Source organism: Drosophila guanche, unplaced genomic scaffold (genome assembly GCF_900245975.1).
Source record: "Drosophila guanche unplaced genomic scaffold, DGUA_6, whole genome shotgun sequence".
Lineage (NCBI taxonomy): Eukaryota > Metazoa > Arthropoda > Insecta > Diptera > Drosophilidae > Drosophila > Drosophila guanche.
The window spans coordinates 5042528-5067933 of NW_022995744.1; the positions used below are offsets into that span (position 1 = coordinate 5042528).

A 25406-nucleotide genomic window follows, 5' to 3' on the forward strand; every position below is an offset into this window, starting at 1 on the left:
CCCTTTTATAGAGCCCAAAAATTGGGCTGTCCGAAATGTAAGCCAATTAAGTCATTTGGCTTCAACATTTGCCTTGAATTTTGATTGACAACACAGCTAATTTTGGGCTACCTATTCCCAAAAATTCAGAAGCAAAGATCCAACAGGTGTCCCCCAAAATGTGGGGGCGAGATAGGAGCCTTCGCAAAGACGCAGTGCGCCTGCGCAGGCTTGGGGGCAACGTAAACAAAAGTGCAAGTTGGATTTATGAATGAAAAGCCAGAAAAGCAGACGATGAGGGGCGGCAGTTCCTCTGTATGTGGACCCCTCCTGGTGCTAATGGATTCCTCAGCCGGTTGTGGGAGAATGGCAGCGCCGCTGGCTCTAGTGATTTTGCGCCTTTTGCATGTCCCATGTCCATCTCCTTGTCGATGAGTGTGTGTGTGTGTGCGTGCCTGTCTGTTGGTGTCGCTGTTTGTGCCCCATGCTGCGGGATATCCTGCCACAACGCAATAGCGCCATTCAATCTTCAGGCACGGGCATCGCTCTGCTCCCAATATCGTTTTGGTCTCGGCTTGGCTCAGTTTGCGTTGCGCGCTTGGCGCGTCTCGACGTACATCTGACATTCCGCTCCGGCCCAAAGCGCATCCTTTCCTTTCGACTTCGTTATGTTTTGTTCGATTGGTTTACTTTTGTTGACATTAACAATAGCTCGGGGCACTCCAGCATCTCAATGCAGGAAGAATCCAAGTAATATGTGGAATAAACTCCAAAAACGCCTTCAAGGGAAATGAAATAATTGAAAATGTAAAGCTCTCTTTATGGAACGGAATTCATAAATAGATAAAGTTAAATGGAATAAATAATTAAGTAGCATACAATCCTGAAGTGAATAAGTGATATTCTAACTACATAAATGAATTAAATTATTAATAGTTAATGCGAAATAAAAACAATAATTTGTACAAATAAGTTTAATTAAAATACTTCAAAGTTCGAACCATTTAAAAGTGCCAAAAGTTTGCTATTAGCGATTCTAATAAGAAATTCGAAATGTTACATAAAATAATGCATAAATAATAAAAAATATAAAAAATAAATCGTTCAACTATTACAATTACTTTTTAATTGAAGTAAATTACTAATAATTATTTGTTACACGATTTACTAAAAGTGAAAAAAGGAAGCCTGTTTTCTATAAATTCAACTGTGCAAGAAAAACAATTTCTCGAAATGATACCTACAGGAACTTATCTAATTTCAATCGAATAGTCATCACAACGTGGCGTATGCGTAATTATCGAACAAAATAATTAAAGCTGCTTCTGTCCTTCTGTTTGTTGTCGAAAGTTTCAAGTGAAAAGCGAATTGCGTAATTTGAATTCCTGCCTCGCTAATGGAGGAGCCATCCAGGCGTATACGTAATTTTCACTCAATCCGACGGAGACAAAAAGCGAGAGAGAGAGAATCGTCCACTCTGTGCAGCTGTTGGGGGAATCGCATAAAACTTTGATTATAGCAAAACATAAATCCGTTTGTTCTTTGAAACCATTCAAATGCTCGGCTTGCCATCTAATTGAACTGTCAAACTATAATTGCCTCCATCTGCATCCTTTCAGCCACATGCTCTGTCCCAGCCATAGCCAAAGCTGTCCCGCCCTCATCTATCGAACGGCAATTAAACTGTCTAAATCAACTTAATTAACTGGGCCTGTACAAATAATTCGAAATAAAATGTGTTCCACAACAAAATAAATCAGTTTCTGTCCAACATTTTACGATTATAAATAAATTTCCAGATATGTTCTGGGCCTCGATGAACAAACCCCAAATGCACACATTAAAAATCAATTGAACTTGTGGTCCACTGGAAAATGCCCACAAGCCACAAATATGGAATTTTTTATGGCAAGTTCGGGGTAGGGACACTGCAGCAATAGAGTGCAAATAAAATGCAATTATCGCTGATTTAAACGGGCATTAGAGACTTATAAATTTACCATGAGCTCCCAATGGTCGCTCATATGCGGGATGGATACAATTGTACTCTTGCTGCAGAGAGAGAGAGAGAGAGAGAGAGAGAGAGGGAGAAAAGGGTTGAGAGAAAGGGAGAGGGAGAGGGAGAGATGGGTATTCTGGTCACCAGAGGATTTTCTGTTCAACCCGCAGAACGAATTATTAACAAAAACTATTTACTAAGGGAGTCAGCTGATTCGGAATGCCAGATGTGGATAAATCCCCCAACTCTGGATTTATCTCTGGTTGTGGAAATGAACCAGAACCAGGGACAGGTAGAGCGTAAAATGATTTAACATAAATAAACTCAAAAAGATGGAGATTTATTCAAAAGTTAATGAACATGTTGCTAAATATTTCGAGCAATAATTTCAAGTGATTCTGGGGAGTGTTGGATTACATCAATTATTATTCTGTTTTATCAAATTTAAATTCAATTTTCTGGTTATAATTCTTTCTAAATGAATCTGTGAAGCAAAACCGTTTAACTCAAGCAAGTATCTAAGCTAACAAAAAAATGTAAAAGTGTAAAAAAACAGACTACATACATAGATGTAAATCATTCCAATTCACTTTCTTTCCGCTTCAATATTTCTTAGTTTTAAATTCCAACCGCAACATAAGGCGCTTGGCACACAGTTTTTCAGAGTATTATTTTTGGGTTGCTTTGCCTTCTTTGCTTTGAAAGGATCTCAGTTTTTCATCTTTTATTTTTTTTGGCAGCTTGTGACTTTTTTTAACGCTTCACGTTACAAAAAAAAATCTCTTCACTAGAAAAAATGCAAAGCACAAAAAGCAGCAGCAGCAGCTGCTGGGGCATCGCACTCTTGAGATTTACATTGTAAAGTGATTCGGCGGTCCTTCTTCCACCGACATAAAGTTATATATATACATATACATATGTACACATAGTTGTATATGATACACAGGCGCGCAAAAAACTGCATTTAAATTAATTGAATTTTGTAGATTTTTGTTGTTGTGGGACTGGCCCCCCTTCTATTGCTCTTATTGGATTGGTTTGGGTTTGGGGTTTGGGGACCTGCCAGTTGACCCACAAGTCAAGTTTGCGGCGTGTCTGAGGGCAGCACCGCCACCCAGAAGTTTACTTAAGCGTCGTCCGAATGCATTTTGTGTGTGTGATTATAGCACGGAGTGGGGTTCGGTGGAGATGGAGGCTGTTGCAACTGCGTTTCTGGCTTTTCCGATTTTCCATGCCTGTTTTTTGCTTTACATTGTTGGTTTGCATTTGCGTTCATTAAATTTGCAAGTAAGTTGAAACGTTTTTGTTTACTGCTGCTGCTGCTGCTGGCTGGCCCCTGTGCTTTGGTGTCTACTGTGCCGACTAAATGGAATTTCTGGAAATTATATATGAGCCTAGTTTTCAATAGAATCACATAGATCTCAATTGGTTTACCAAGGACTTTCCCAAAGATTCAATGATTAATTTAAGGATTTTCTACTGTTTCGACTCCAAAGTGAGTCTGGTTTATTTTATGAAATGTTTCCAATGCCGGAATACTTCTAATCCATTTCGAAGCTTAGCACTGCTCAAAGCTCTTAAAACTTCAATCATTTTCAAGTCGATTTTTCTGCTAGTTTTGATTCAATAATCGTGCGAGTGGTTATCAATAGAATAGATTAAGTATTAGCTCGAGTCTTCACGTGTCCTCGAACAAGGGAACCCACTTAGCAGAGACAAGAGCAAACATTTGTGCATTATAATGCTCCGGACCCAGTGCCAGATCCAGAGCTAAGCGATTCAAGTTGCATTTCACGCTTGCCTAATCCTCGTCAGCTCTCTGTTGGGTAAACATTTCCGCAGAACGTGAGCCAGTTTGGCGGCATGGGAAGAGGAACAGAATGGAGGGTATGCTGAATGCTGGGGAGTGGATTGCTGAATACAGCTGGGTAGGAGGGCTCGTGCCTGTCGCTCAACTGTGAAATAATTAGAACAATTGCATTGGCCCTAGGCCATAGAGATCGCAGTTGGGGCCAACGTAAGCCGCAAACGCGAGTGACATTTATGAATTGCATTTAATTAAATTGTGATTTTTAGTTATACTTAAGTTAACTAGAAAACTTGGGGCAAGCTCTGGGCAAACCAATTTCCACACGCAATGCGACACAAAAAACGTAAATTCCAAATGCTTAGGCAAAGAAACGAAACTGTACTCATTTGCAGTGTCGGGCAAAGAGCAAATAATAATGCCAGCTGCCGCCACCGAAGACTAGCCATATAAACCACCTGCTGCTGGATAGATGCTGCCACAAAATATAGAGAGACGAGACGACTCTGTAATGCACGTATAGGCGGCAGATGCCTGCCACATCAACGAACAGAATAACTGAAAGGGCAAGTCGTTGGTTGGGTGGATTCAGATTAAGAAATCCAATGCGCCACTTGCGGATACCCTTTTATAGTGCACTACTACTAATTATAGAATTTTAATTAAAGATCAATGTGGAAAGAATTTTCTGAGCTCACGAAACTTTAGTCAAAGTTGAAGTTGTGGGCCAACCCCTTATACTCCTTAAGTTGCTAATGAGTTTTCCTGCTTTACCTTGGGCACACACACATCTAGGCGTTGACTCTTCCATCAAGTTACAATCAATCATCGCAAATTGGCTGACAGTCTCATGCTCATACCCTCTGCATACCCTCTTCATGGTATATGGACACCAACACCAACGCCTCCTCCAACAATGCATTTCCACCAAAAACAAAAAAAAACAAAACCAAAACGAAATATTCCTTAGACCTAGACCAGCACGCGGAGTAGGATGTTAGCAGGCAGGACTCACGCGACGGGGACGGGGACGGGGAAGGCTACGAGAATGAGTAGGAAGAAGAGCCGTCAGCAGCCTTCAAAAATTGAGTGCAATTTCGACGACGTTGATGAGAAAATGCGTTGAACGTGCTCAAGTTGTTCTCTCTATTGTCGTGGGTCCACCCAGAGCGGACTGTTCCTCCCACATTTAACTTAAACCCGTTCTTGAACCAGTTAACAAAAGGAGGCGGAATGGGGCAGAGATGGGGACAGCCAGAAATTAGAAGCAAAGCTGCTGACCAAAGCTCAAGGGTTGGGACGGCTTGTGGCAGCCATTTGTTCGTTTGACGAAACTCTAACGTCAGAAACACACAAAGAACGAGGAGATTTAAGAGAATATCAACGCTAGTATGTGGTTCCTAGTTCAGACTGGAAAGTAAGCCAAATGTGTGCGTAATCGGGCTAGGGCAGGTGGCACAGATATTTATAATATTACATGGAAGTGCATCTTAATTAAACATTGCCCGAGAAGAGAGATCAGTTATGCATTTGATTATGTACCTGCAGCAGCGCCCATCGGTTGGTTTTGTTTCTGTAGAGGATCCGTTCGTTCAGTCATTCAGGGATTCTCATGGTATCTCACGAGAGCCTGAACGAATCTTTAGCTGAATTGATTCTCTTGATGATCCTGCTTCCTGTAACCCATTCCACTTCAGTTTCAAAGGTGTCCTAGCCCCATTCTCATTGTGTTCGAGGACTCAATGCAGTGCGCCCATGTGACAAATCGACTAAAAATAATGGAAATTTCCTTTGGGCCTGGTCGAAGAGCAAGCCAAAACCATAATTAGCAGACACAAGCGTCCAATCAAGTGGCAAGTAGCATTGACGTCGAGGCTGATGCAGATGCACTACCGATAGGAGACTCGAAGGCAATATTCAAGAGGACACACAGGGTTGTGGCAGGGCATGGAAGGGTAAGGGGAACCCCCTGAATGTATTGAAAATAGGTATCGTAAAACCTGATGCGGATGTGGCTGAAGATGTGGCGGCTGGGTGTCGGCATTGGCCATGCATAAAATTAGGTTAGTGGGTGAGACATAATTAAGTAATGGGGTCGGTTTCTTCTATTTTTCTTGCATAATTATATCAGATGTTCCGGCCTCGCTGCCAGTCCGTCTTGTCAGAGCCTTTGACTTTGGCTTCCGCAGCTGACTTTTCATTAACGAATCATCCGGCTAACCGAATGGCTGACTGGTGACTGCCTGCCCTGCGGATTCCTGGGCTATTAATAACCTGCCATCAATTGTGGTCAGCGTTCAGGGGAAGATTAATAAGTGCAAGGCTTCCTTTTCCTGCTGGCTGGTGTCCATTAATCGCTGCCCCGAGCCAGACGGGGCAATATTTTAATAGGAAATTGCGCATACGCCGTTCGGAAAAGTGTTGACTGCAGAAGTCTGTACCTGAAAATATTCGTTTAAGCCAGCCAAACGATATAGAATCATCTCTGATGACAGCTGATGATAGCTAATAGCTAAAGAATGCCGCTGGCTAATTGGCCAATCAGGAAACTGCCAGCTGCCAAGTGCAAAAAGTCCGAGAAGTTCAAACAATTAAAAAAGAGCCAAGCAGGAGAACGAGCAGCGTTTGCTTGGGACGGGACAAGACAAACGGAATTAATGCCTGCCCGAAAGGATGCTCAGAAATTAAGAAGAAAACGCTCGTCTAGAGTGCAACTTCCGGCTGCATAAATGAGAACAAACACGAGGCCAAGCAGAGCCGAGAAAAGCCAAGGAAGAGAAGTCCTGTCAGCAACAGGAGCCATTTGGAGCTACAAATGTTGGACAAACGGATGTCCAGATTAGGCCACAAGCAGCCAAAGCAACAGAAGACTAAACAATAGTTCCAGCAACAAGCAACAAGCAAAACCATTCAACAAACAGCAAACAAAAACCGAACAATATGTGCACAACGGCAGCTTCCGGCGAAGGCGATTGCGATGGCGATGCATCCACATCCACATCCACTGACCTCATCAAGAACGGGCTGGGAATGAACCGGAGCAGAGGGGCTACCGGGATCAAAGCCCTCTCCTGGCAAGGACAACATCGCTTAAACTTGCGCATATTTAAACTTTTGATTAGCTGCTGCGTTTTAATGCTCAGCATTTACACAAATGCCTGGCACTTGTCCATCAGTCCCGGCACCGGCTCCGTCTGGGTCATGGCCGGCAGCATCAAGGGACGCGGTGACGCCCATCGCCTCGATGAGCTGGGCTCCCTGGCCCACACTGCCTCCTCCTCATCATCCTCATCCTCATCCTCGCTGAGGACGGCCTGGCTAACCCAAAGCAATAACCATGCAAATATCTCCGAGCTACTGGACAATCTGCTGCGTGGATATGACAATAGCATACGTCCGGATTTTGGTGGTGAGTACTAGTACTGCTCGTAATATCAACACAAGAGGGAATGGAAAGGGAAGCAATCTTCCATCAAGAGTGCTGGAGGATGGGATTAGCTATAGATACATAAATACATATATGTATGCAGGTTTTCGATTAATAATGCCAAAATATAACGTGATGAGGTTGCCCGCAATATACTCATAGTATGAATTCACTTGCTTGTGGCAGACGCTAGCAGAAGATATTCCATTACCAACTACCATTAACATTAGAGGGAGGCAGCAAAAAATATACAATGGGAATATAGTAATAGCTCTTGATATTAAGAGAACACAGTATGCTAAGAGACAAAAAAACAGTCAAGAAATACTCTCTTTCTCTTACCTTTTCCAACACACATAAGAAGCCAAAGATTTCATGGCTACTGCAGAAGAAGAAACGGGACTGTGAGACTATGTAACGGGGAGAGAGAAAGAACATACTCAAAATGTATCAGGACTGGAAGACTTTTCGGGTACTCACAAAATGTATGTGTTTATCTTTGTGTGTAGATATCTACATACATATACATATATCTGTATATATTTATCACTTAATCGCCCTCGCTGATCTACCTTTTCGATTAATATACATGCCAAAATATAACGTGATGAGCTTGCCCGCAATATACTCATAGTATGAATTCACTTGCTTGTGGCAGACGCTAGCAGAAGATATTCCATTACCAACTACCATTAACATTAGAGGGAGGCAGCAAAAAATATACAATGGGAATATAGTAATAGCTCTTGATATTAAGAGAACACAGTATGCTAAGAGTACAAAAAAAACAGTCAAGAAATACTCTCTTTCTCTTACCTTTTCCAACACACATAAGAAGCCAAAGATTTCATGGCTACTGCAGAAGAAGAAACGGGACTGTGAGACTATGTAACGGGGAGAGAGAAAGAACATACACAAAATGTATCAGGACTGGGAGACTTTTCGAGTACTCCCAAAATGTATGTGTTTATCTTTGTGTGTAGATATCTACATACATATACATATATCTGTATATATTTATCACTTAATCGCCCTCGCTGATCTACCTTTTTGATTCCATTGGCTTCTCAGACACATTTTCTATCACAAAAGTTTCGTGACAAAGCACACAATTCCATCTTAATCCATCGCTAAACTACACAACTACACAAATGCTCCAGTTTTCACGTCTTTCCGCTTTTCAAGGCCCGAATTTGAAGCCGACTTATAAACGCACGCTTGGACAGTTTAGAAAAATATAAGCGTGAGAGCAGCGCAAAACTGTATTTAATTGCTCGCCCACTTAACATTTGTTTCCGTTACTTGCCTTCACACAACCTCCAACTCCAAGAGAGCGAACGTTTTTGTGTTGAGTGACCACTTGCTGGTGTGAGGGGGAGAGATGCAACTGTGTTAGCAACTACTTGGAGTGGGGAGAGTAGAAGAGCAGGAACGTATGAAATGACAGCACTCGCATCTGTACCGTTAATACGTACACACATACATAAATAAGCATATTGTGAGGTGTCTTAAATGTTTTTCTCTTGACTCACGTGCCTCGAAGTTTTATTCCAATTGCACTCCAGTGTGTAAATGTTGAACCGCTGAAGGGGGGAACGTATTGCTCCTATTCAGCTGAGCCACTGATCTGTCCCTTGATCTATGGTACGTTCCCTCCTGAGGGTGATGTCATGTTGTTCCCTTTTTTGGTAACTTCTTTCCACCATGGGACCACTGCTCCTCCTGTAATCAGCATAGATTTGCAGATTTTCCGCTCAACGGAAGCATTTAATGAAGCGGAAATCGCCCGACAGGCGACACATCACTCACAGAGGACTCCAAGGTGATGTAGATACCCCTGCTAGATGCTGCCGATGATTGCCTTTGCCTCCCGCCTCTGGGTAAATATTTAGTGTCAAAACCGACAAATATTTGCAGGCAAACATTTGTTATTACGTTTGCTTCCCTCCTTCCTTCCCTCAAGGAATGTCCCAAATTGATAGGCTTTCGAGTCCCCCCAATCTCTCGCCATTTCAATCTGGCAAATGGTCGAAGCAATAAAAATTTAAATGTCTCTCTTGGATATTTAAAATACTTACTTACCATCCATCCAGATGGCAAAATGGGTAAATGGTAAATGGCAGGCGGGCGAACGGCACTCAATTGGGAGTGGGGCGTGGCTTAACGCGATTTTGGGTTACGCGGCGAAAATTGTGTTCGCGCTTCGGCTTAAGACCAAATGACATTGTTTTTAACACTTCATTAAGAATGGGCCGTGGGCTGTAGGGGGAGGGACTCCATTCCCCTTCCATGGCATGCCATGGCATATCTGGTATCTCCCACCGTTTTGTAGCGATTCAAAGGATACGCGGCAATGCACATCCGCTTCCTGCGACGAGTGTGTTTGCCCAGCCAGCCAGTGCAGCAGCAAAGTCATTAAAAACTGTTCGCATAGGCAAAATATAAAAAAAATCATACAGTATGTGTGTATGGTACGATCCGGGACCTAAAAAATTGCATATTAGTGCAGAAAAGCGAGATAAAGAGGTGTAGATGTAGGGGCGTGGCAACCCATTCCAGGGTATGGGGTGGTGCGACTGTCTGCCGAGCGGCTTAAGTGTCATTGTTCACACAGATGCACACACATTAAACAGTTTCATTTAGTGCCCCACCGAATCATGCGCAATAAACCTATGAATATTCATAGTTTTTTTCAAAAAAGAGACATCGTATGCTTGATTTCCCTTTGAACAGCAGAAACATTAATGCAATGGATTTGTGATAAGTATATATTTGAGAAATGAATAAATTCTTTATTTATAGGACCACCAGCCACTGTTGAAGTGGACATAATGGTTCGAAGTATGGGACCAATATCAGAAGTTGATATGGTAAGTGGCATCAAACCATATAATGTATACCTTATTGACCTTTATTCATCCAAAGTCAAAGGGAAAGATTCAGAGAAAGAGAGAGTGAAGCGACAGCGCCATTGCATTTCTTTACTCTTCTCCTCACAATTCAATTTGCAGCACCCAACTCCATTCTCCATTCTCCATTCTCCATCCAACAGCTCAGCTTTTCTTTCTTTTTTCTTTCTTGTACAATAACTGATTTTCCCTGTGTGTCTCTCTGGCTCCGTTTCTGTTTTTGTCTCTGTTTCCGTCTCCGTTGCAGACCTACTCAATGGATTGTTATTTTCGTCAATCCTGGGTGGATAAACGTCTCGCATTCGAAGGCGCCCAGGACACGCTGGCACTGAGCGTCTCGATGCTGAAGCGGATATGGAAGCCGGATACGTATTTTTACAATGGTAAGCAGAGCTATTTGCACACGATTACCACGCCGAACAAGTTTGTGCGGATCTACCAGAACGGACGCGTCCTGTACTCCAGCCGTCTGACAATTAAAGCCGGCTGCCCCATGAATCTGGCCGACTTTCCCATGGACATACAAAAGTGTCCGCTAAAATTTGGTTCATGTAAGTACCCCGGCACTACGGCACCCCAATCCCAAAACCCAATTCCTAGAGTGTGCTGCAGTAGTGGTTCAGTGGTGCCGCTGGGATGTATGGACTTTTGTTCCTCATGCATAATTATGCATAATTGCTGCTCCTTGTGCTTTGATGTGATTTGTTCTCGCTGCTTCTTAAGCGCCGTTGTGCTGGCCACTTGTTGGGGCTCGAGGACAGCGACAAGGACCGCCTGGCACATATGGATCACAGCATATGGAGGGGATACAACTCTTGTGGGTGGGTGGGTGTGTGTGTGTGTGGGGGGGCGATGGTGGATTACGAGAACGTACATTTAGTAGGCTGAATGCCATGACATTGCAATGGATTGAATTGAATTGGTGACAAGAAATGTAAAGTAAAAGCGGTTTGAAATTAACAAAGAATGAGCACGTGGCAATTTGCATTTAGAATCCATTTAGTAACAGAGAATCTTTTCTAAGAATTTGTTTCTTTATTTTCGTAGTTTTAATTAAAGAAATGCACAGCAATAAATCCTTCAAGAAAACAGCCTGATGGCAGTCTGAAATTACCATACACATTCTTTGTTAACATTCGCTCAACCTTTGACTCCTCTGTTCTTGCTCCTGACATTTTCATTATCCCATTCTTCCAAACAGAGGAAAGACAACATTTTGATGCATTTTCATCACATTTCCTCTGCCATTCATATGCAAAATGGAAAATGGGCAGAATGTGAAGCTAAAAATCTAATATTTAAATATTTTTGGGCAACCATTTAGGTTTTTCCTCCCAACCAGCGCTGCCCCCTTCCGTACCTTTTTGCTAACTGCTTTTCAGAGCTTATCGCAAATGAACAATCCTCTGGGTGCTCCAGCTTCTCCTCCTGCTCCTGTATCTTCCCGCCTTGAAATGTATTATTACTTCCGATTTGTTGTGAATAATGTTGGATGCAGGCAAGAATTCAATTACCCCCATAGGGCGTCAGCCACTTGCCTTTTCCCGCTTCCAAATGTTGTCTGCCAGTTAATGTTGACAATTTCCCATTCGATTGACTAGCACCAGGAATATGCGAGTTACTTTGTGCGGGGGGGGTTGAGGGCTGGGGGCAAAGGTAAACCCATTTAAATGGTGTGTGGCCCACAGATGGCGCAATGTTTGGCAATTTGTGCATTTTGGAGAAGCAGCAAAATAAAATAACGGTACTAACATGCATATGTACGTGTGAGAGTGATAGATTTGGGGAGAGTGAAGCGAGAAAGTGTATGGCAGATGAGTGAACTAGTGGGAGTGGGCACAAAGGAGAGAGTATGTAGGTGCAAAACAGCAATAGAGATAGAGATGCGAGAGAGAGAGAGAGATGAGGAGTGGGGTGCCGGGAATGATTGAATGGAGGCGTGATTGGATACCAGTGATGCGCAGATTTAGCTGTTACTCCAAAGCTGTTACAGTTACAGTTACTGTGGGTTTGGCAGAGTGCAAGGTGAATTTACTAACAAGGTGACGTTGTCCGCTGTAGGGAGGAACAATAACTTATTCACCGCAGAGAGAGAAGCGCTAGAAAGGGATAGAGATAGAGGTATTGCTCCACGAAGGAGATAAATAAATTCACTTTGGCAAAGAGTAGCTGTAATATGAAAATATTTGAACCCACACACAACAAATATCCAAAAATCACTGATCCCCTGCGGTCACCACTGAGCACTGCCTGCCAGCGCCCTTCCCAAACTCCTCTTAATTGTCATTTTGTGCGGAATCACGAATCGAAACAAAACACTTTCCGAAAACAACAACAAAAATACAGTTGGCTACACCACGTCCGATGTCATCTATCGGTGGAACAAGGAGCGACCTGCCGTCGCCATAGCTGAGGACATGAAGTTGTCGCAATTCGATTTGGTCGACTGTCCGGCTGGCAATTTGACGGACATTGTGTATAAGGCGGCAGCACCAATGCCGAACCAAAGGCCCTTCAGCAACAAGGACGTGCCCCACGCAGGACGCCCCAAGACGACCAGCAAAACGCTCACCACATTCGCGGGACCAGGAGCAAAGAATCAGCATGTGCGCGGCACCGGACTGAAGCTGGACAAGGGGGCCTTTGGCACGGGCCGTGACGCTGTCGGGGTACCGCCAACCACCTCACTGTCTGGGAGCATCACTCTGGAGACTCATCATCCATGTAGGTTCATCGACAAAGGGAGGGACTCCCATGTCTAATTGGTGGTCTGATTCTTACAGCGGAATACTCCATGCTGATGGTGAACTTCCATCTGCAGCGGCACATGGGCAACTTCCTCATCCAGGTGTACGGGCCCTGCTGCCTGCTGGTGGTTCTCAGCTGGGTCTCCTTCTGGCTGAACCGGGAGGCCACTGCGGACCGGGTCTCGCTGGGCATCACCACGGTGCTGACCATGACCTTCCTCGGACTGGAGGCACGCACTGACCTGCCCAAGGTGCCGTATCCCACGGCCCTTGACTTCTTCGTGTTCCTCTCGTTCGCCTTCATCTTCGCCACCATCCTGCAGTTCGCTGTGGTCCACTACTTCACGAAGTATGGGTCGGGCGAGTGCTACTTCATCATCGAGGAGCTGGACACGGAGTCGCCGGAGTCGGAGGCGGAAGCGGAAGCCCCCTCCGACTTTCGGGACAGCACCGAGTCCAAGATCTACGAGGTGATACCCCTGTCCATGTGCACCATCGACATGAATCCCCACTCATCGGGCAGCAGTCGCTTGGGCATGCTCACCTCCAAGCGTGGCGCCACACGCAACCGCCGCCACGTTCCTTGGACCTTTAAGTTCCCGAGTTGCTTCGACTGGCGGCGACGAAAGCCGCCACACTCGCACTCGCACTCGCACTCGCACTACTCCTCCTCCGACGACGAGGAGGATGACGAGCAGACACAACTGCGGGCACACGAAGCGCCCTCCACCTCCGCAGCGGCAGCAGCGGCGGCCGCAGCAGTAGCAGCAGAGGCAGCGGCTGCAGCAGCAGCCGCCCAAAGCAGTCCGCCCCATGTGGGCCGGCGACGGATGTCCTACTACCGGCGCGAGGAGATGGAGGCACGCCGCAAGGGCAAACGGACGCCGCAGTACAATTCCGTGTCGAAGATCGATCGCGCCTCGCGCATCGTCTTCCCACTGCTGTTCTTCCTGATCAATGTGTTCTACTGGTACGGCTACCTGTCCAGGAGTGCCCGCATTCTGGCCAATACGCAACCGAGCACCTGATGTTACCTTTTAGCAATTTAGACAGAGTCCTCGAAGAAATCTACAAAGCGATTCACAGGAAGCAGACTCAGTAAGCAAAGAGCTGGAGATGCCTAAAGGTGGGTGCCCAAACGGGAAGGATCGACAGGTGGCAGAAGGCAGGGGGCAGGAGGCAGGTTATATATTCAGTTTTTGCTCTTATTCTGATTTGCTACAGAAGAACTCACAACGCTTTACAACGATTTCTTTACGCTCTAAATTGCTAAAGTAAAAACAAAACTAAACTAAAACTTACATATCAGAGGACTCTCTATGTGGGCATTGGACATACATACATCCATACTCGATATATCCTGAGATATATCTGTGTGCTATGTCCTTGCCAAAAGCTGTACAGTTAGCCAATAAGTTGCTTCTTAATTTAATTTAAGCTAAAGTTATAATTTATCACGCGCAAGCATAAGCCACTTTTAGTTTTAGTTTTAGTTTCACTGTTTAGTTCTCTCTGCCAAAAGAGCTTTCCCCTGAGGTGGGGATCACACGTGAAGGAGTTGTAGGAAAATTGCTAGGAAACTGCCGTCTCTGCTCTAGAGTCCTGGCAGGTAACACACACAAAAGAGACGGAGAGTACGGGTACGAGTACTATTTTAATACAAATATGTAAGCCATTTTGTTCACTGTTAAGACAGATCAAATATATGTACAATATATTAAATATATATAGAAAATATCTAATAGGTAAGAAGGTGTTACTTGCCAGCAGATAATGCATGTACAATTATGTGTAAAATATGTGAACAGATGCCATATAATAAAAGTCGAGAATAATGAGTTTATTTGGAGTCAATAAGATGTTTTCATTATCCTCCCAGTCAAACTTCCATTGGTTTCTCTCTGCTGAATGCTGCCAATCCCAATGCTTAATTCTCGATGAGAGCAAGAACAAAGCGGATGCAACCGAAGCACAAGATTGCAACGAGGCTTATGGAGCACCCTTTGAAAAGCTCATTTTCTATCAATGTTAGCAAGAAATCTCCGACTTAACAATCAATTCTGAGCAAAACTTCGAACACTAACGAAACTCGCAATAAAGAACATTTGAGCACAACTTGCATATTGCAACTGACAAAATGGCAAACATTGGCCGTTTTGTGGATAGAAATGCCGATATTCGGGCAGCTGGACTGACTATCTCGTATGGGGACCTGGTGAGCGCTCAGGACTGCCTGTCCTTTGCACACCCAGCGGAATTGGGCGAGCAGCTGATGCGGCAAGAGTGCAGGCGTAGAGTGCTCAGGCCAGCTGGTCCTCGTACTCCCATTATTCCCAGTAATAATGTGGACAACATATTCTCCAGCGGCGAAGAAAAGTCCCGATTCCTGTCGTTCAAGCAGATGCTCTATGAGGATATTTATTCGAGGCGGAGCAAATTGGGAAGCACGAGGCCGGCACATTCGAAGCCGGAGAGTGTGACAAATGATAGCCAGACCTTTGGCTGTTCATCAACATCTTCGGAGTCCCTGTACCCGATTATATTGCCACCAAAGTCAGCCGAACAGGTCAACAAGGAGTACAACGAAGCTCACGATAAACGCATCATTAGCCACAATCACTATTTCCCCTCAGAGAAGATCAATCGCAAGTGTGTTGAATAGCCTCAATTTTGTACCTAATATCATGACAATCCTCTCCGCGCTAGCTATACACATCCCTTCGATCGGCGCCACACGTTTGGCCAGTACTTGGGCGGCGATGCGAATGGATCGTTGATGAAGCGTTGCTTAAAGCTGAAAGATGGTCCCGAATTAATTCTCAGCAAGCGCCATCAAGACTTTATTGAACGGCAGAATGGTACCTTGGGCAAAAAGATTAAGTGAGTCTTTAAATCAATTTCAACTCGAAAACTCCGCAGTTGTATTTTCTCCTTAACTTATAGATACTTGTATGAGGTGCCCACAGATATTATCCATGGCGTGACATATCCATTCGAGTGCGATACCCGCATGTTGTTTGAGAACACCTCGCCCTGCGTGAACACCGACAAATTGAGGGATGCCCTGAAGTATCTTATCACCTGGCGTAGGGCGTTGCACTATAAGCGAACCGATTTCCATATGCATGATCTGACATTACTGCTGGAGATGAGCGACAAGGAGCACACAGGCCAGCTGCCTCTGTCGAAGATCATTGATGTGCTGCACCGACTTCAAGTCAAGGTGGATGCCCACAAGATGCGTACCGCTTTGGCGCACTTCCCTTCGCTCATCATCGACGAGGGCTGTGCCACAGAGCGTGTCGACTACGAAAACTTCTGCAGATTGATTGGCCAACAGGTGCCACTTCCCATGACGGACAGCAGCTCGTCTTTTCCGGCTAAGCTGTACAGCATGGATACCACGTACCGCATGCTCTGTGCCGACCGCCACAAGAAGCCCGACGCAGGTCGAGTGGAAAAGAAGAGTGTCTTGACGCCGCAGGAGCAAGATTTAGAGAACAAACGGGTAAAGGATCTTCTAGCCCCTGAGTTGGGCACTATTTCCGGCCTGGTGGCGAGCGATTTCAGTTGTGCTCGACCCAAGAAGCAGATGGAGCAAATCTTCCAGAAAATCATTGCCAAAGAAGACTTCGAAACGGCGTGGCAGAGTCTGATGGCAGAGCACAAGTCTCCTGAAGGCATGGCCTCCGTTAATCAGTTTCAAATAGAGTTGAAAAGGAGAGAGGCTAATGCTGACAGAAATATCTGAATACACGACTCAGGTTTAAGGTTAACAAAAAATAAGAAAACAAAATGTTACGTCTTTAATGTCACATAATTATGATTTAAATAAATAAATATATTTTCTCGCTGTCAAAAATGTGCGATTAATATTTAAATTGCTTCACTCCGTGGTGGATAACGTTCGAGTTGATTAAAGTAGCAAATAATAGCACATATTTATTGCATAGTCCCTTTGAAGTTATCTCTTCCATATCCTGATAAAACATATCTAACATAAAACATGTGTTCTCTGCGATCATTTAATAAGCTGATTGGACATCGGTTTAATAGCTGATTAAAATATGGTTTATGGCCTCGTGCCTATCTACATAAGACTGTGATACATTTTGGCTATAGAAATTGCAGTAGGTCACCCAGTTTGGGTAGATAAAAATCTGGCTGGGGCAGATGGCTGTTCTGCTGCAGGATATCCAGTGGAAAGCTGCCAGTCCCGACCAGCAGTGATTGCATGCCACAGTTTCTGGCAAAGGCGATATCCATTTTCGGGCTGAAATGAGAAAACAACAACACATTAGACACTGAATAGACGCGTTAATCTCTGCTTACCAATCTCCTATCATCAACGTGCGTTGAGGCCGCAGGGCGCCGGACTGAATCAATGGTTCAAGGACGACAGGATTTGGCTTTCCCATTTCCAAGGCCTCACGGCCCGCACACGCCTCGATGCCAGCCACAAAGGCACCGGTGCCGGGAATGCAGAAGTTGGGATACTTGTGCACAGCATCTCTGTTGGTAACCAGAAAGGCGGAGTTCTCGTTGCGGCAGAGGATGTGACAGGCACGGGCCATTTTGCAGTAGCTAAAGTGTTCATCCCAGCCCACCACAACGGCACCCACATTGTCGGCCGCCTCGGGCTTGGTAAGCTCTCGCATTGCAAAGTCCTGCCATTTGTCGCCCTTGGCCAACGGCTCCTCCACCCCGGCCCCGTAGCTCTCGATGCCGTTTTCTCTTAGCTCCCTGCCAATGGCTGCATTGCCCACCACATAGACCTTGTGTTTGCTGCTGTCGAAGTCTGGAAGCTGCTTCAGATGCTCCACAATGGTGGCCGTGGGCGATATGATGTGCTGGTCGTTTGGCACTTGGAAGCCCAGGTGCTGAGCCCGCCCGAACAGTTCACTTCGTGTTTTCAGTCCATTGTTGGTGATGATATAGACACGTTTTCCGTGATGATTCTGCAGGGCGTTCAATACAGCCGCTGCACCCTCGATTTCCGTATCATCCTGCCATATGGTGCCTGTGTGGGTGGGATGATTGAGCTTGTAATTTGAAACCCCAACGGTCTGAGCAGGCACATGTATCGATAGCGATAACAAAGTTTGACAGTCGCTCGACATGCTCTCCCGCTCTTTCTCTTGAAATTAATCACACTCACCGTCGCCGTCGCTGAGAACCGTATCAAAGCTGCGAAGCCACTCGCTCACCTGCTGCCCGGGCAGGTCCAACAATTTGATAGTAGTGCCACCCTCCATCATTTCTGTAACTGTAACCGCTCACGAAACTGTTTGCGACTCGACTAAATCAACGGTGCGGCCGAGCGATTGCCATACGCAATGCCTGCCATCTCGCTCTGGCCTCATGGAGATACACTGCGCTTGCTCGAGCATATCGGCTGGGGTCTGTTGCTTTGCGGGCGTGTTTAAATATTTTATTTGGTAAAATAAATTGTACTATTCATTTCTGTTCGTTTGTAGATAGTTCCTGTCTATGTTTGATAAATGTAGAGGTGCTGCGTCATCGTGAATATGCGAATACATACATACAGTCATAAATATGTACACATGAAGTAGTAAAATTAGTAGCTCCCACCCGTCTGGCTGTTCACAATGGCTGGCAGTAGATCCCCCAGCTTGGGCAGGTACACGTCAGGTATGAGCTTCTTGTCCTCTGGATCTTTACTCTTTCTCCACTGGTCTACATCGCTCAGATGATGTATTCCAGAGCCCACGAGCAGTGTCTGGAAGCCGCAGTTAAATCCCAGTAAAATGTCCGTGTTGGCTCGGTCGCCAATCATCAGGGTTCTGGCTGGATCAATCTTCTTGGGATTCAACAGCGACTCGCAAATGGCAGGATTGGGCTTACCAATCACTGTCGGCGTACGCTCCGAGCAGGTCTGGATGGCCTTTACAAAGCTGCCACTCCCAGGCACTACCATGTTGGGCATGGGAAAGCGTTCGTCCGTATTGGTGGCAACGAACAAGCACTTGGGATCGTTTAGGTACGAGGCCGCCTTCATCATTTTGGGAAAGCTAAAGTTCTCGTCAAAGCCGACCACTACGGCTCCAATGTCCGAGTCCAATTTTAAATGCTTTGCCATAAACTCGCCCAGCGGGCCCTGCATGGGGTCCGGCCCACACTGCGTGTGCTTAATGCCAACCTTATCCAGCTCCTGTGTAATCCCTTCGCTGCCAATAACGTACACTCGCTTATCGAACTTGCGCTGCTTCAGGTAAGCCGCCGTAGCGTGGGCAGTGGATATGATGCCCTCTTCGGTGATGCGAAAGCCCAGTTCCAGGCCTTTCTTCAGCAACTCGGCACGCGTCTTCGTTGAGTTGTTTGTGCAGAAATATATTTTCTTGCCCATGGCCTTGAACTGATTCATGACATCAACGGAACCTTCCAAGGCATTGCCATAGATCCACAAGACTCCTGAAGCAAACAAAATAGTTGGTTAATGTAGAGTATTCACAAGTGGACGTGGCCGCTTCATTGCACTCTCTCTCTCTCTCTCCCCCCTTTGACATTGACATTCACACAGTCAAGTTAAATTCGCACGCTACGGACTCGGATCAACTTTGATGACGTACAGGGGCAGGCAGATGCTGGCCATTTATTATATTACGCAACACCTTCCCATGGAAAACCCCACTTCATTCATAATTCACATCCTCCGCCCAAAAATACTCACCGTCACAATCTGTAATAACTGTATCAAAGCTTGCCAGCCACTCGGTCACCTTGGAGTTCGAGAGTTCCAGGAGATTTGTGCATGTCTGCTTGTAGGTGGACATGTTGCTGATGGTGCTTGAAGTGTGGGCTGACTGGACTGGACTGGGCTGGACGAGTTGTGTGTTAAAACGGAAAAAACCTCTAACTAACTTGAATACATCACTTAAAATTTATAAATTGGTACTTCTGACTAGGAACTAACGCTCTCCCTCTCTCTCTCTCTCTCTGAGAAACCAAGCAGCTGTTCTGGCATGTTACAGCAATGGTTATCAATGTTAACGAAAAATGTGCCTGTTGACGCGCTTTGAACTACGTAACATAACAGCACTGCGGCCTGTTAACACAAGAGCGCCTGTTAACAATAAAGAAAGAAAAACAAACAAAATCTTTATTGTTTATTTATTGACTGAGCATTCGCGTGCGTAATTTGAGCCGTTACGTTATCTGAGGGTCTGCGACACAACAGATTCAAGTTCAACCGGGCCGGCGAGACGACTTTCCGAGAAGCAATTGGACCCCTCTACATTCCTCACGATGGTGCGTCATTTCCGCGGAGGTACCAACCACCAGAGTGCAGTGGACCCATACTCCTTGCATTCCCCGAAAAGATGAAGGCCATCTGATCGCTTACTTGTTTGATTGTTTATTGTATTAGGCGTCTAATTTGTTAAAATTAATTACTTATAGTACAGGCATTCAATGTTGAATCTCAGCTTTTCTTTTTTTTTTTTTTTATAAAATTGCTGGAAGAACCAACCATTGCAATGTAGATTTGAAATACTGACCCTAAACAATATCTGTGTGTAAATCGTTAAGCAAAATGTTCAATAAGAGCTGGGGTGGGGGTTGGGTGTAGAGCTGGAATCGAGAGCGGAAACGTTTTGCGTGCGATTTGTACCATAACTTGCATTTAAATAAATCTCATTAAGCTAGCGCGAAAACGAACGAAAATTGTTGGCTAATTAAAAAAATAAACTATTTTACAATAATCATATGCATAAATTAATAACTAGTCACGAAACATTATAGAGAAGATTGCATTTAGAGTGCGCTGCAATGAGGACACCTGGACACATGGATTTCTAGAGAAGCGCAAGCTGCCCTTCAGGCACGGTCGATCCTGAAGCGATGCATCTCTGGATTGGATTGGTCTGTGTGCTCGTGATATTTTGTTTGTTTTGTGTTTCCATCTGTGGGAGTCTGATGAGAGGTAATGAGCCAAAGTCTATTTTAATAAAGGATCCTGCCTAAAACTGTGACATTAGTAAGCTACCACCGCCACCCCCACTGCCAGCGCCGCCACCTCCTCCGCCAGGGCCGCCGCCTACGCCCAGGACCGAGCCCAGAAGGCCTCCGCTGGTCATTTGCTGCTGCTGCATAGGCATCTGTTGCTGCTGCATTTGCATTGATGAGGAGAAGTTGTTCATGCCGACGACACCAGGGCCCATGCTGGCGCCCAGATTGGACATACCGGGTCCGGAGACAGGGCCAGGACCACCGCTCAGCGATCCCAAACCGGTGGCGCCCATTATTCCGCCTCCAGTAGAATTTCCCAGACCAGCTCCACCGGGCAGCAGCCCGACTCCAGGCTCTGGACTTTGATTTTTCTTTTTGCGCTTCTTCTCCTTTTTCCGCTTCTTGCGCTCCTTGTCATCCTCGTGCCGCTTCTGCTTCTTGTGCTTCTTTTCGTAAGTCTCCAGGCCCGCAGAATCTGAAACCTCGCTCGATAAGACGTGCCCCAGGCCACAGAAATCAGAGTAGCACTCACCCAGTAGCGTCGACTCCTGTCCAGTGGTCACGCCATCTTTGTGTTTGTGCTTTTTGTGCTTGTTTTTGTGTTTTCGCGCAGGTGTGACATATGTGGTACGATACTGCTCCGGAAGCTGGAAATTGTTCGAAGATACACCACATCCAAATTAAGTAAATTCAAACGAAGCTTGTACAAAGTGTAGGCACTTACTGGTCCGGGATGCAAACGGAAGCCGGCCAACTGCACTGCAGTCAGCGGGAGGAGCTCCTTGCCGCCGATGGGCGGCTTTTCGATAACGCTCCGCAGCGTACTGTTTTCGACGGGATGCGTGATGAGGTCATTGATGCCAGGGATGTTTTGCAGAAAGGAAGACAGCGATTCTTTAAACTTTTTCTCCTTGAATTTGGTCAGCGTGTGGTGCAGACCGTATTCAGTCATGAGATCCTTGTCCCCTGTCAGCTCCGCCTTCGCAGGCGGCTCCTTCATAGAGTAGAAGGGACCCGTGTGTATGATCGTCGGTGTTTTGCCCAATGAAATTGTTGTCTTCAGCGTCCCTGATGAATCCTGGCGGGCCACCACCGGTGAGCGTCCGCCGTGGGGCGACGATCTGGGTGAATCCATCATTATGTTGCCGTAGTTGTTCATAATTTCGGCAGTCACTGCACAACGCAACAGAGGCAAGCGGCAGGTAGCAGCAACAGCAACGACTACGACAGCCACAAGAGCTGGCTGTGGCAGCAACAACAATAAGGCCAGAAGGTCTCTCCTCGGTCTCGCCTGGCAAGCAACTTTCGCAACGCGCTTGCAGGCAACGCCTCCCAAACAAACTCTTCCGAATATATAACCTCGCCTCAATACACTCGTCCGAATACTTGTAGATATAAATAAGCTATTAGTTTTCAGGTTTTATGGCGTTTTTTAACAGATTTGACGAACAACTCTCGCCATCTTGTTGTGTTCGCGTACGAGTGTGGCCGCATTGCGAAAAACTAAAAATGTGCGGAAAATGCCGCTCGAAAATTCGTGAAAATACCAAAAAGGTGTGCAGAAGAAATTAAAAGGAATTGCAGGGGTGCATTTGATAATCTATCAAAGGTTATAATATTACATTTTCTAGTTTATGTGTTAAGGGATGTTAATGTTATAAGATATACAAAAATTCTTAGATCGAAAAGACAAAAAAGTTACCTTTGCGTTATGCTTTGAATGAAAAACTCAAATACAATTTGTGAAGTATAAGCTCATAAGGATACAATCACTACCCGTAATGATTTTGCAGCGTTGATCCAGATAAACTTTTTATGTAAGATATGGGGCTTAGAAATGGGTTGACAATAACTTTTTTTTCTATCGCAGAACATTTTTTTAAAGATTTTTAAAATCTGTTGTTTTTTAACGTTTTTTTACGATTCAGTGCTTCTCATGATTTTTGTGAGGTATTTTTCAAGAAGACTTTACAAACTCAGGAAAAGTCGAAAAAGAAAATAATAATAATATTGTTAATAATATTTATACTGTTATACTCTTAATATTTTTAATACATTTTAATGTTCAGTAATTATTGTTTCAGTGTTAAAATCCTTTCCAGGAATATGATTTAAGACTACAGTATATTTACGGTATATTTTGAAATTGAAAAAGTATATTTCGAGCCCTGACGGTATATCGATAATTTCGCGGTCACACTGCACAGACCCAAAACACATAAATTAGTCAGAAATACACTTCAAATTAGTGACTGTGTTTTAATTTTAATACGAACACCTAGTTAAACCCACGAAACAAGTCCCCCAGCCATGCAGTCGACGCTACGACAAGTTGTCTCGGCGGTAGCCAAGGTACGGATCCTACGATTCCTGTTCCCCCAAAGTTATGCAATCTAACCTATATACGGTGGGCCGAATACTGGTTGAAATGCACAAACTATGCTTATATATGCATGCGCAGTGCATCTGCAGGTGACTGCAATGACCACAGCATTGGCGTCCCAATCTCCGCTTGCTGAGATTTCAACTCTGTCGAATGGGCCAATAATCAGCTGATACGAGGCTAGAGATTAGCGCACAGCGGTCAGGGTAGTGCCGATGAGAGAGCAGTGCGTGCGATTGGCGTGATAAAAAGCAAACCATGCTGCTTGTGGCTGCTTATCGGCACAGGCCTACCTCCAACCACCGACAACTGTGACGGATCACGAGCAATAAAATCGAATTATCTGTCTTTTCAGACTCCTCTGCGGTCCAATGCCGCCATTCTGGGAGCTTTGAACGCCCGCTACTACTCCGCGACACACGAAGCCGACGTTGTGGTGATTGGCTCTGGCCCAGGCGGCTATGTGGCTGCCATTAAGGCAGCCCAGATGGGAATGACGACTGTCAGCGTCGAGAAGGAGGCCACACTGGGGGGAACTTGTCTGAACGTGGGATGCATTCCCTCCAAGGCGCTGCTGAACAACTCCCACTACTATCACATGGCCCATTCTGGTGATCTGGCCAATCGCGGCATCAACTGCGGCGAGGTGTCCCTCGATCTCGAGAAACTGATGGGACAGAAAACGAATGCGGTCACAGCTCTGACTGGCGGCATCGCGATGCTCTTCAAGAAGAACAAAGTCACACAGCTGACGGGCTTTGGCACCATTACGGGGCCCAACGAGGTGCAGGTGAAAAAGTCCGATGGCACCACAGACACTATCAAGGCCAAGAACATTTTGATAGCCACCGGCTCCGAGGTCACGCCCTTTCCCGGCATCACGGTAAGTGCAACATTCGCAAGGACAGCATTTTTTCTGCAAAGCTAACGGTCAAAATGTATTCCAGATCGACGAAGAGGTTATTGTGAGCAGCACCGGAGCCCTGAAGTTGGCCAAGGTGCCCAAGCATCTTGTTGTGATCGGTGCCGGCGTCATTGGGCTGGAGCTGGGATCAGTGTGGTCGCGCCTTGGCGCTGAGGTCACTGCCGTTGAGTTCATGGACACCATTGGAGGCGTGGGCATTGACAACGAGGTCTCCAAGACCTTCCAGAAGGTGCTCGTCAAGCAGGGACTCAAGTTCAAGCTGGGCACCAAGGTCACGGGCGCCACCCGGAACGGCGACAACGTCACCGTCTCCGTGGAGAATGCCAAGTCTGGCGAGAAGGAGGATATAGAATGCGATGCTCTGCTGGTCAGTGTGGGACGTCGCCCCTACACCGAGGGACTGGGACTGGAGTCTGTGGGCATTGTCAAGGATGATCGCGGACGCATTCCCGTGAATGCCACCTTCCAGACGGTGGTGCCCAGCATCTACGCCATCGGCGATTGCATTCACGGCCCCATGTTGGCCCACAAGGCTGAGGACGAGGGTCTGATCACCATCGAGGGCATCAATGGCGGCCACGTGCACATCGACTACAACTGCGTGCCCAGCGTTGTGTACACCCATCCCGAGGTGGCGTGGGTCGGCAAGTCCGAGGAGAACTTGAAGCAAGAGGGTGTGGCCTACAAGGTGGGCAAGTTCCCATTCCTGGCCAACTCGCGTGCCAAGACCAACAACGAGACCGACGGCTTTGTCAAGGTCTTGGCCGATAAGGCAACGGATCGCGTGCTGGGCACGCACATCATTGGACCTGCTGCCGGAGAGCTGATCAACGAGGCTGTTCTGGCCATGGAGTATGGAGCGTCTGCCGAGGATATTGCCCGTGTCTGCCATGCGCATCCAGTAAGTGAAACTCCCATCGTGAGGCGTGACAATCCGACTGAACTTTTCTCTGCTTTCCTTTCAGACCTGCTCCGAAGCGTTGCGTGAGGCCAATGTGGCGGCCGCCTTTGGCAAACCCATCAACTTCTAAGGCCAATTCCTCTTCCCACAGCTTCAGGAGGAAGAACTGCACTGCGTTTGGGAACAACACAACCCGACCTTATTCGAAAACTAATTGAAAGAACCGAAAGTCTCCGCCTATCTGTAATTCTCAATGTTGTAACAGTAAAATGGAAACCATAAATATTGAAATTGCGCACAGCGTTTAAAGCACACCCCCCATATATGCAATATAATGTGTAATATGTGTATTAAGTTTAGA

General features: G+C 45.8%; 6 protein-coding genes across 6 annotated transcripts; 3 read left to right on the forward strand and 3 right to left on the reverse strand.

Moving 5' to 3' along the window:
- The first annotated feature begins 6060 nt into the window (after nucleotides 1–6060).
- LOC117579969 (gamma-aminobutyric acid receptor alpha-like) lies at nucleotides 6061–14169 on the forward strand. Its single transcript, XM_034266142.1, has 5 exons — nucleotides 6061–7194; nucleotides 10015–10082; nucleotides 10369–10672; nucleotides 12468–12845; nucleotides 12905–14169. The coding sequence occupies exons 1-5, from the start codon at nucleotides 6726–6728 to the stop codon at nucleotides 13894–13896; spliced, it is 2211 nt and encodes a 736-aa protein (XP_034122033.1). The 5' UTR covers nucleotides 6061–6725; the 3' UTR covers nucleotides 13897–14169.
- A 756-nt stretch (nucleotides 14170–14925) lies between these two features.
- Nucleotides 14926–16634, forward strand: LOC117579187. Its single transcript, XM_034264956.1, has 3 exons — nucleotides 14926–15517; nucleotides 15575–15748; nucleotides 15812–16634. The coding sequence occupies exons 1-3, from the start codon at nucleotides 15006–15008 to the stop codon at nucleotides 16617–16619; spliced, it is 1494 nt and encodes a 497-aa protein (XP_034120847.1). The 5' UTR covers nucleotides 14926–15005; the 3' UTR covers nucleotides 16620–16634.
- A 241-nt stretch (nucleotides 16635–16875) lies between these two features.
- On the reverse strand, nucleotides 16876–18186 carry LOC117579191 (pyridoxal phosphate phosphatase). Its single transcript, XM_034264959.1, has 3 exons — nucleotides 18027–18186; nucleotides 17201–17888; nucleotides 16876–17141 (listed from the first exon to the last, which is right to left on the reverse strand). The coding sequence occupies exons 1-3, from the start codon at nucleotides 18124–18126 to the stop codon at nucleotides 16985–16987; spliced, it is 945 nt and encodes a 314-aa protein (XP_034120850.1). The 5' UTR covers nucleotides 18127–18186; the 3' UTR covers nucleotides 16876–16984.
- A 91-nt stretch (nucleotides 18187–18277) lies between these two features.
- On the reverse strand, nucleotides 18278–19829 carry LOC117579190 (glycerol-3-phosphate phosphatase). The gene is made up of 2 exons (XM_034264958.1): nucleotides 19560–19829; nucleotides 18278–19300 (listed from the first exon to the last, which is right to left on the reverse strand). The coding sequence occupies exons 1-2, from the start codon at nucleotides 19660–19662 to the stop codon at nucleotides 18447–18449; spliced, it is 957 nt and encodes a 318-aa protein (XP_034120849.1). The 5' UTR covers nucleotides 19663–19829; the 3' UTR covers nucleotides 18278–18446.
- Nucleotides 19830–20307: 478 nt separating this feature from the next.
- LOC117579188 (mediator of RNA polymerase II transcription subunit 19) lies at nucleotides 20308–22318 on the reverse strand. Its single transcript, XM_034264957.1, has 3 exons — nucleotides 21561–22318; nucleotides 21369–21483; nucleotides 20308–21311 (listed from the first exon to the last, which is right to left on the reverse strand). Exons 1-3 carry the CDS (start codon nucleotides 21993–21995, stop codon nucleotides 20848–20850), a joined length of 1014 nt encoding a protein of 337 aa, XP_034120848.1. The 5' UTR covers nucleotides 21996–22318; the 3' UTR covers nucleotides 20308–20847.
- Nucleotides 22319–23024: 706 nt separating this feature from the next.
- Nucleotides 23025–25363, forward strand: LOC117580575 (dihydrolipoyl dehydrogenase, mitochondrial). Its single transcript, XM_034267179.1, has 4 exons — nucleotides 23025–23188; nucleotides 23575–24102; nucleotides 24167–25045; nucleotides 25110–25363. The coding sequence occupies exons 1-4, from the start codon at nucleotides 23147–23149 to the stop codon at nucleotides 25173–25175; spliced, it is 1515 nt and encodes a 504-aa protein (XP_034123070.1). The 5' UTR covers nucleotides 23025–23146; the 3' UTR covers nucleotides 25176–25363.
- Nucleotides 25364–25406: the final 43 nt, after the last annotated feature.

What these genes read in the sequence shown, in the direction of transcription:
- LOC117579969 (XM_034266142.1), top strand. Translation starts at nt 6,726, where the DNA reads ATGTGCACAACGGCAGCTTCCGGCGAAGGCGATTGCGATGGCGATGCA. An exon ending in CAATATCAGAAGTTGATATG is followed by an intron (nt 10,083 to 10,368) that starts GTAAGTGGCATC and finishes TCTCCGTTGCAG; the next exon opens with ACCTACTCAATGGATTGTTA. An exon ending in TCCGCTAAAATTTGGTTCAT is followed by an intron (nt 10,673 to 12,467) that starts GTAAGTACCCCG and finishes ACAAAAATACAG; the next exon opens with TTGGCTACACCACGTCCGAT.
- LOC117579187 (XM_034264956.1), top strand. Translation starts at nt 15,006, where the DNA reads ATGGCAAACATTGGCCGTTTTGTGGATAGAAATGCCGATATTCGGGCA. An exon ending in TCAGAGAAGATCAATCGCAA is followed by an intron (nt 15,518 to 15,574) that starts GTGTGTTGAATA and finishes TCTCCGCGCTAG; the next exon opens with CTATACACATCCCTTCGATC. An exon ending in ACCTTGGGCAAAAAGATTAA is followed by an intron (nt 15,749 to 15,811) that starts GTGAGTCTTTAA and finishes CTTAACTTATAG; the next exon opens with ATACTTGTATGAGGTGCCCA.
- LOC117579191 (XM_034264959.1), bottom strand. Translation starts at nt 18,126, where the DNA reads ATGATGGAGGGTGGCACTACTATCAAATTGTTGGACCTGCCCGGGCAG. An exon ending in GGTTCTCAGCGACGGCGACG is followed by an intron (nt 17,889 to 18,026) that starts GTGAGTGTGATT and finishes CCACCCACACAG; the next exon opens with GCACCATATGGCAGGATGAT. An exon ending in ACGTTGATGATAGGAGATTG is followed by an intron (nt 17,142 to 17,200) that starts GTAAGCAGAGAT and finishes TTCTCATTTCAG; the next exon opens with CCCGAAAATGGATATCGCCT.
- LOC117579190 (XM_034264958.1), bottom strand. Translation starts at nt 19,662, where the DNA reads ATGTCCACCTACAAGCAGACATGCACAAATCTCCTGGAACTCTCGAAC. An exon ending in AGTTATTACAGATTGTGACG is followed by an intron (nt 19,301 to 19,559) that starts GTGAGTATTTTT and finishes TGTTTGCTTCAG; the next exon opens with GAGTCTTGTGGATCTATGGC.
- LOC117579188 (XM_034264957.1), bottom strand. Translation starts at nt 21,995, where the DNA reads ATGAACAACTACGGCAACATAATGATGGATTCACCCAGATCGTCGCCC. An exon ending in TCCGTTTGCATCCCGGACCA is followed by an intron (nt 21,484 to 21,560) that starts GTAAGTGCCTAC and finishes AACAATTTCCAG; the next exon opens with CTTCCGGAGCAGTATCGTAC. An exon ending in ACAGGAGTCGACGCTACTGG is followed by an intron (nt 21,312 to 21,368) that starts GTGAGTGCTACT and finishes GCGAGGTTTCAG; the next exon opens with ATTCTGCGGGCCTGGAGACT.
- LOC117580575 (XM_034267179.1), top strand. Translation starts at nt 23,147, where the DNA reads ATGCAGTCGACGCTACGACAAGTTGTCTCGGCGGTAGCCAAG. An exon ending in TTGTCTCGGCGGTAGCCAAG is followed by an intron (nt 23,189 to 23,574) that starts GTACGGATCCTA and finishes CTGTCTTTTCAG; the next exon opens with ACTCCTCTGCGGTCCAATGC. An exon ending in CGCCCTTTCCCGGCATCACG is followed by an intron (nt 24,103 to 24,166) that starts GTAAGTGCAACA and finishes AATGTATTCCAG; the next exon opens with ATCGACGAAGAGGTTATTGT.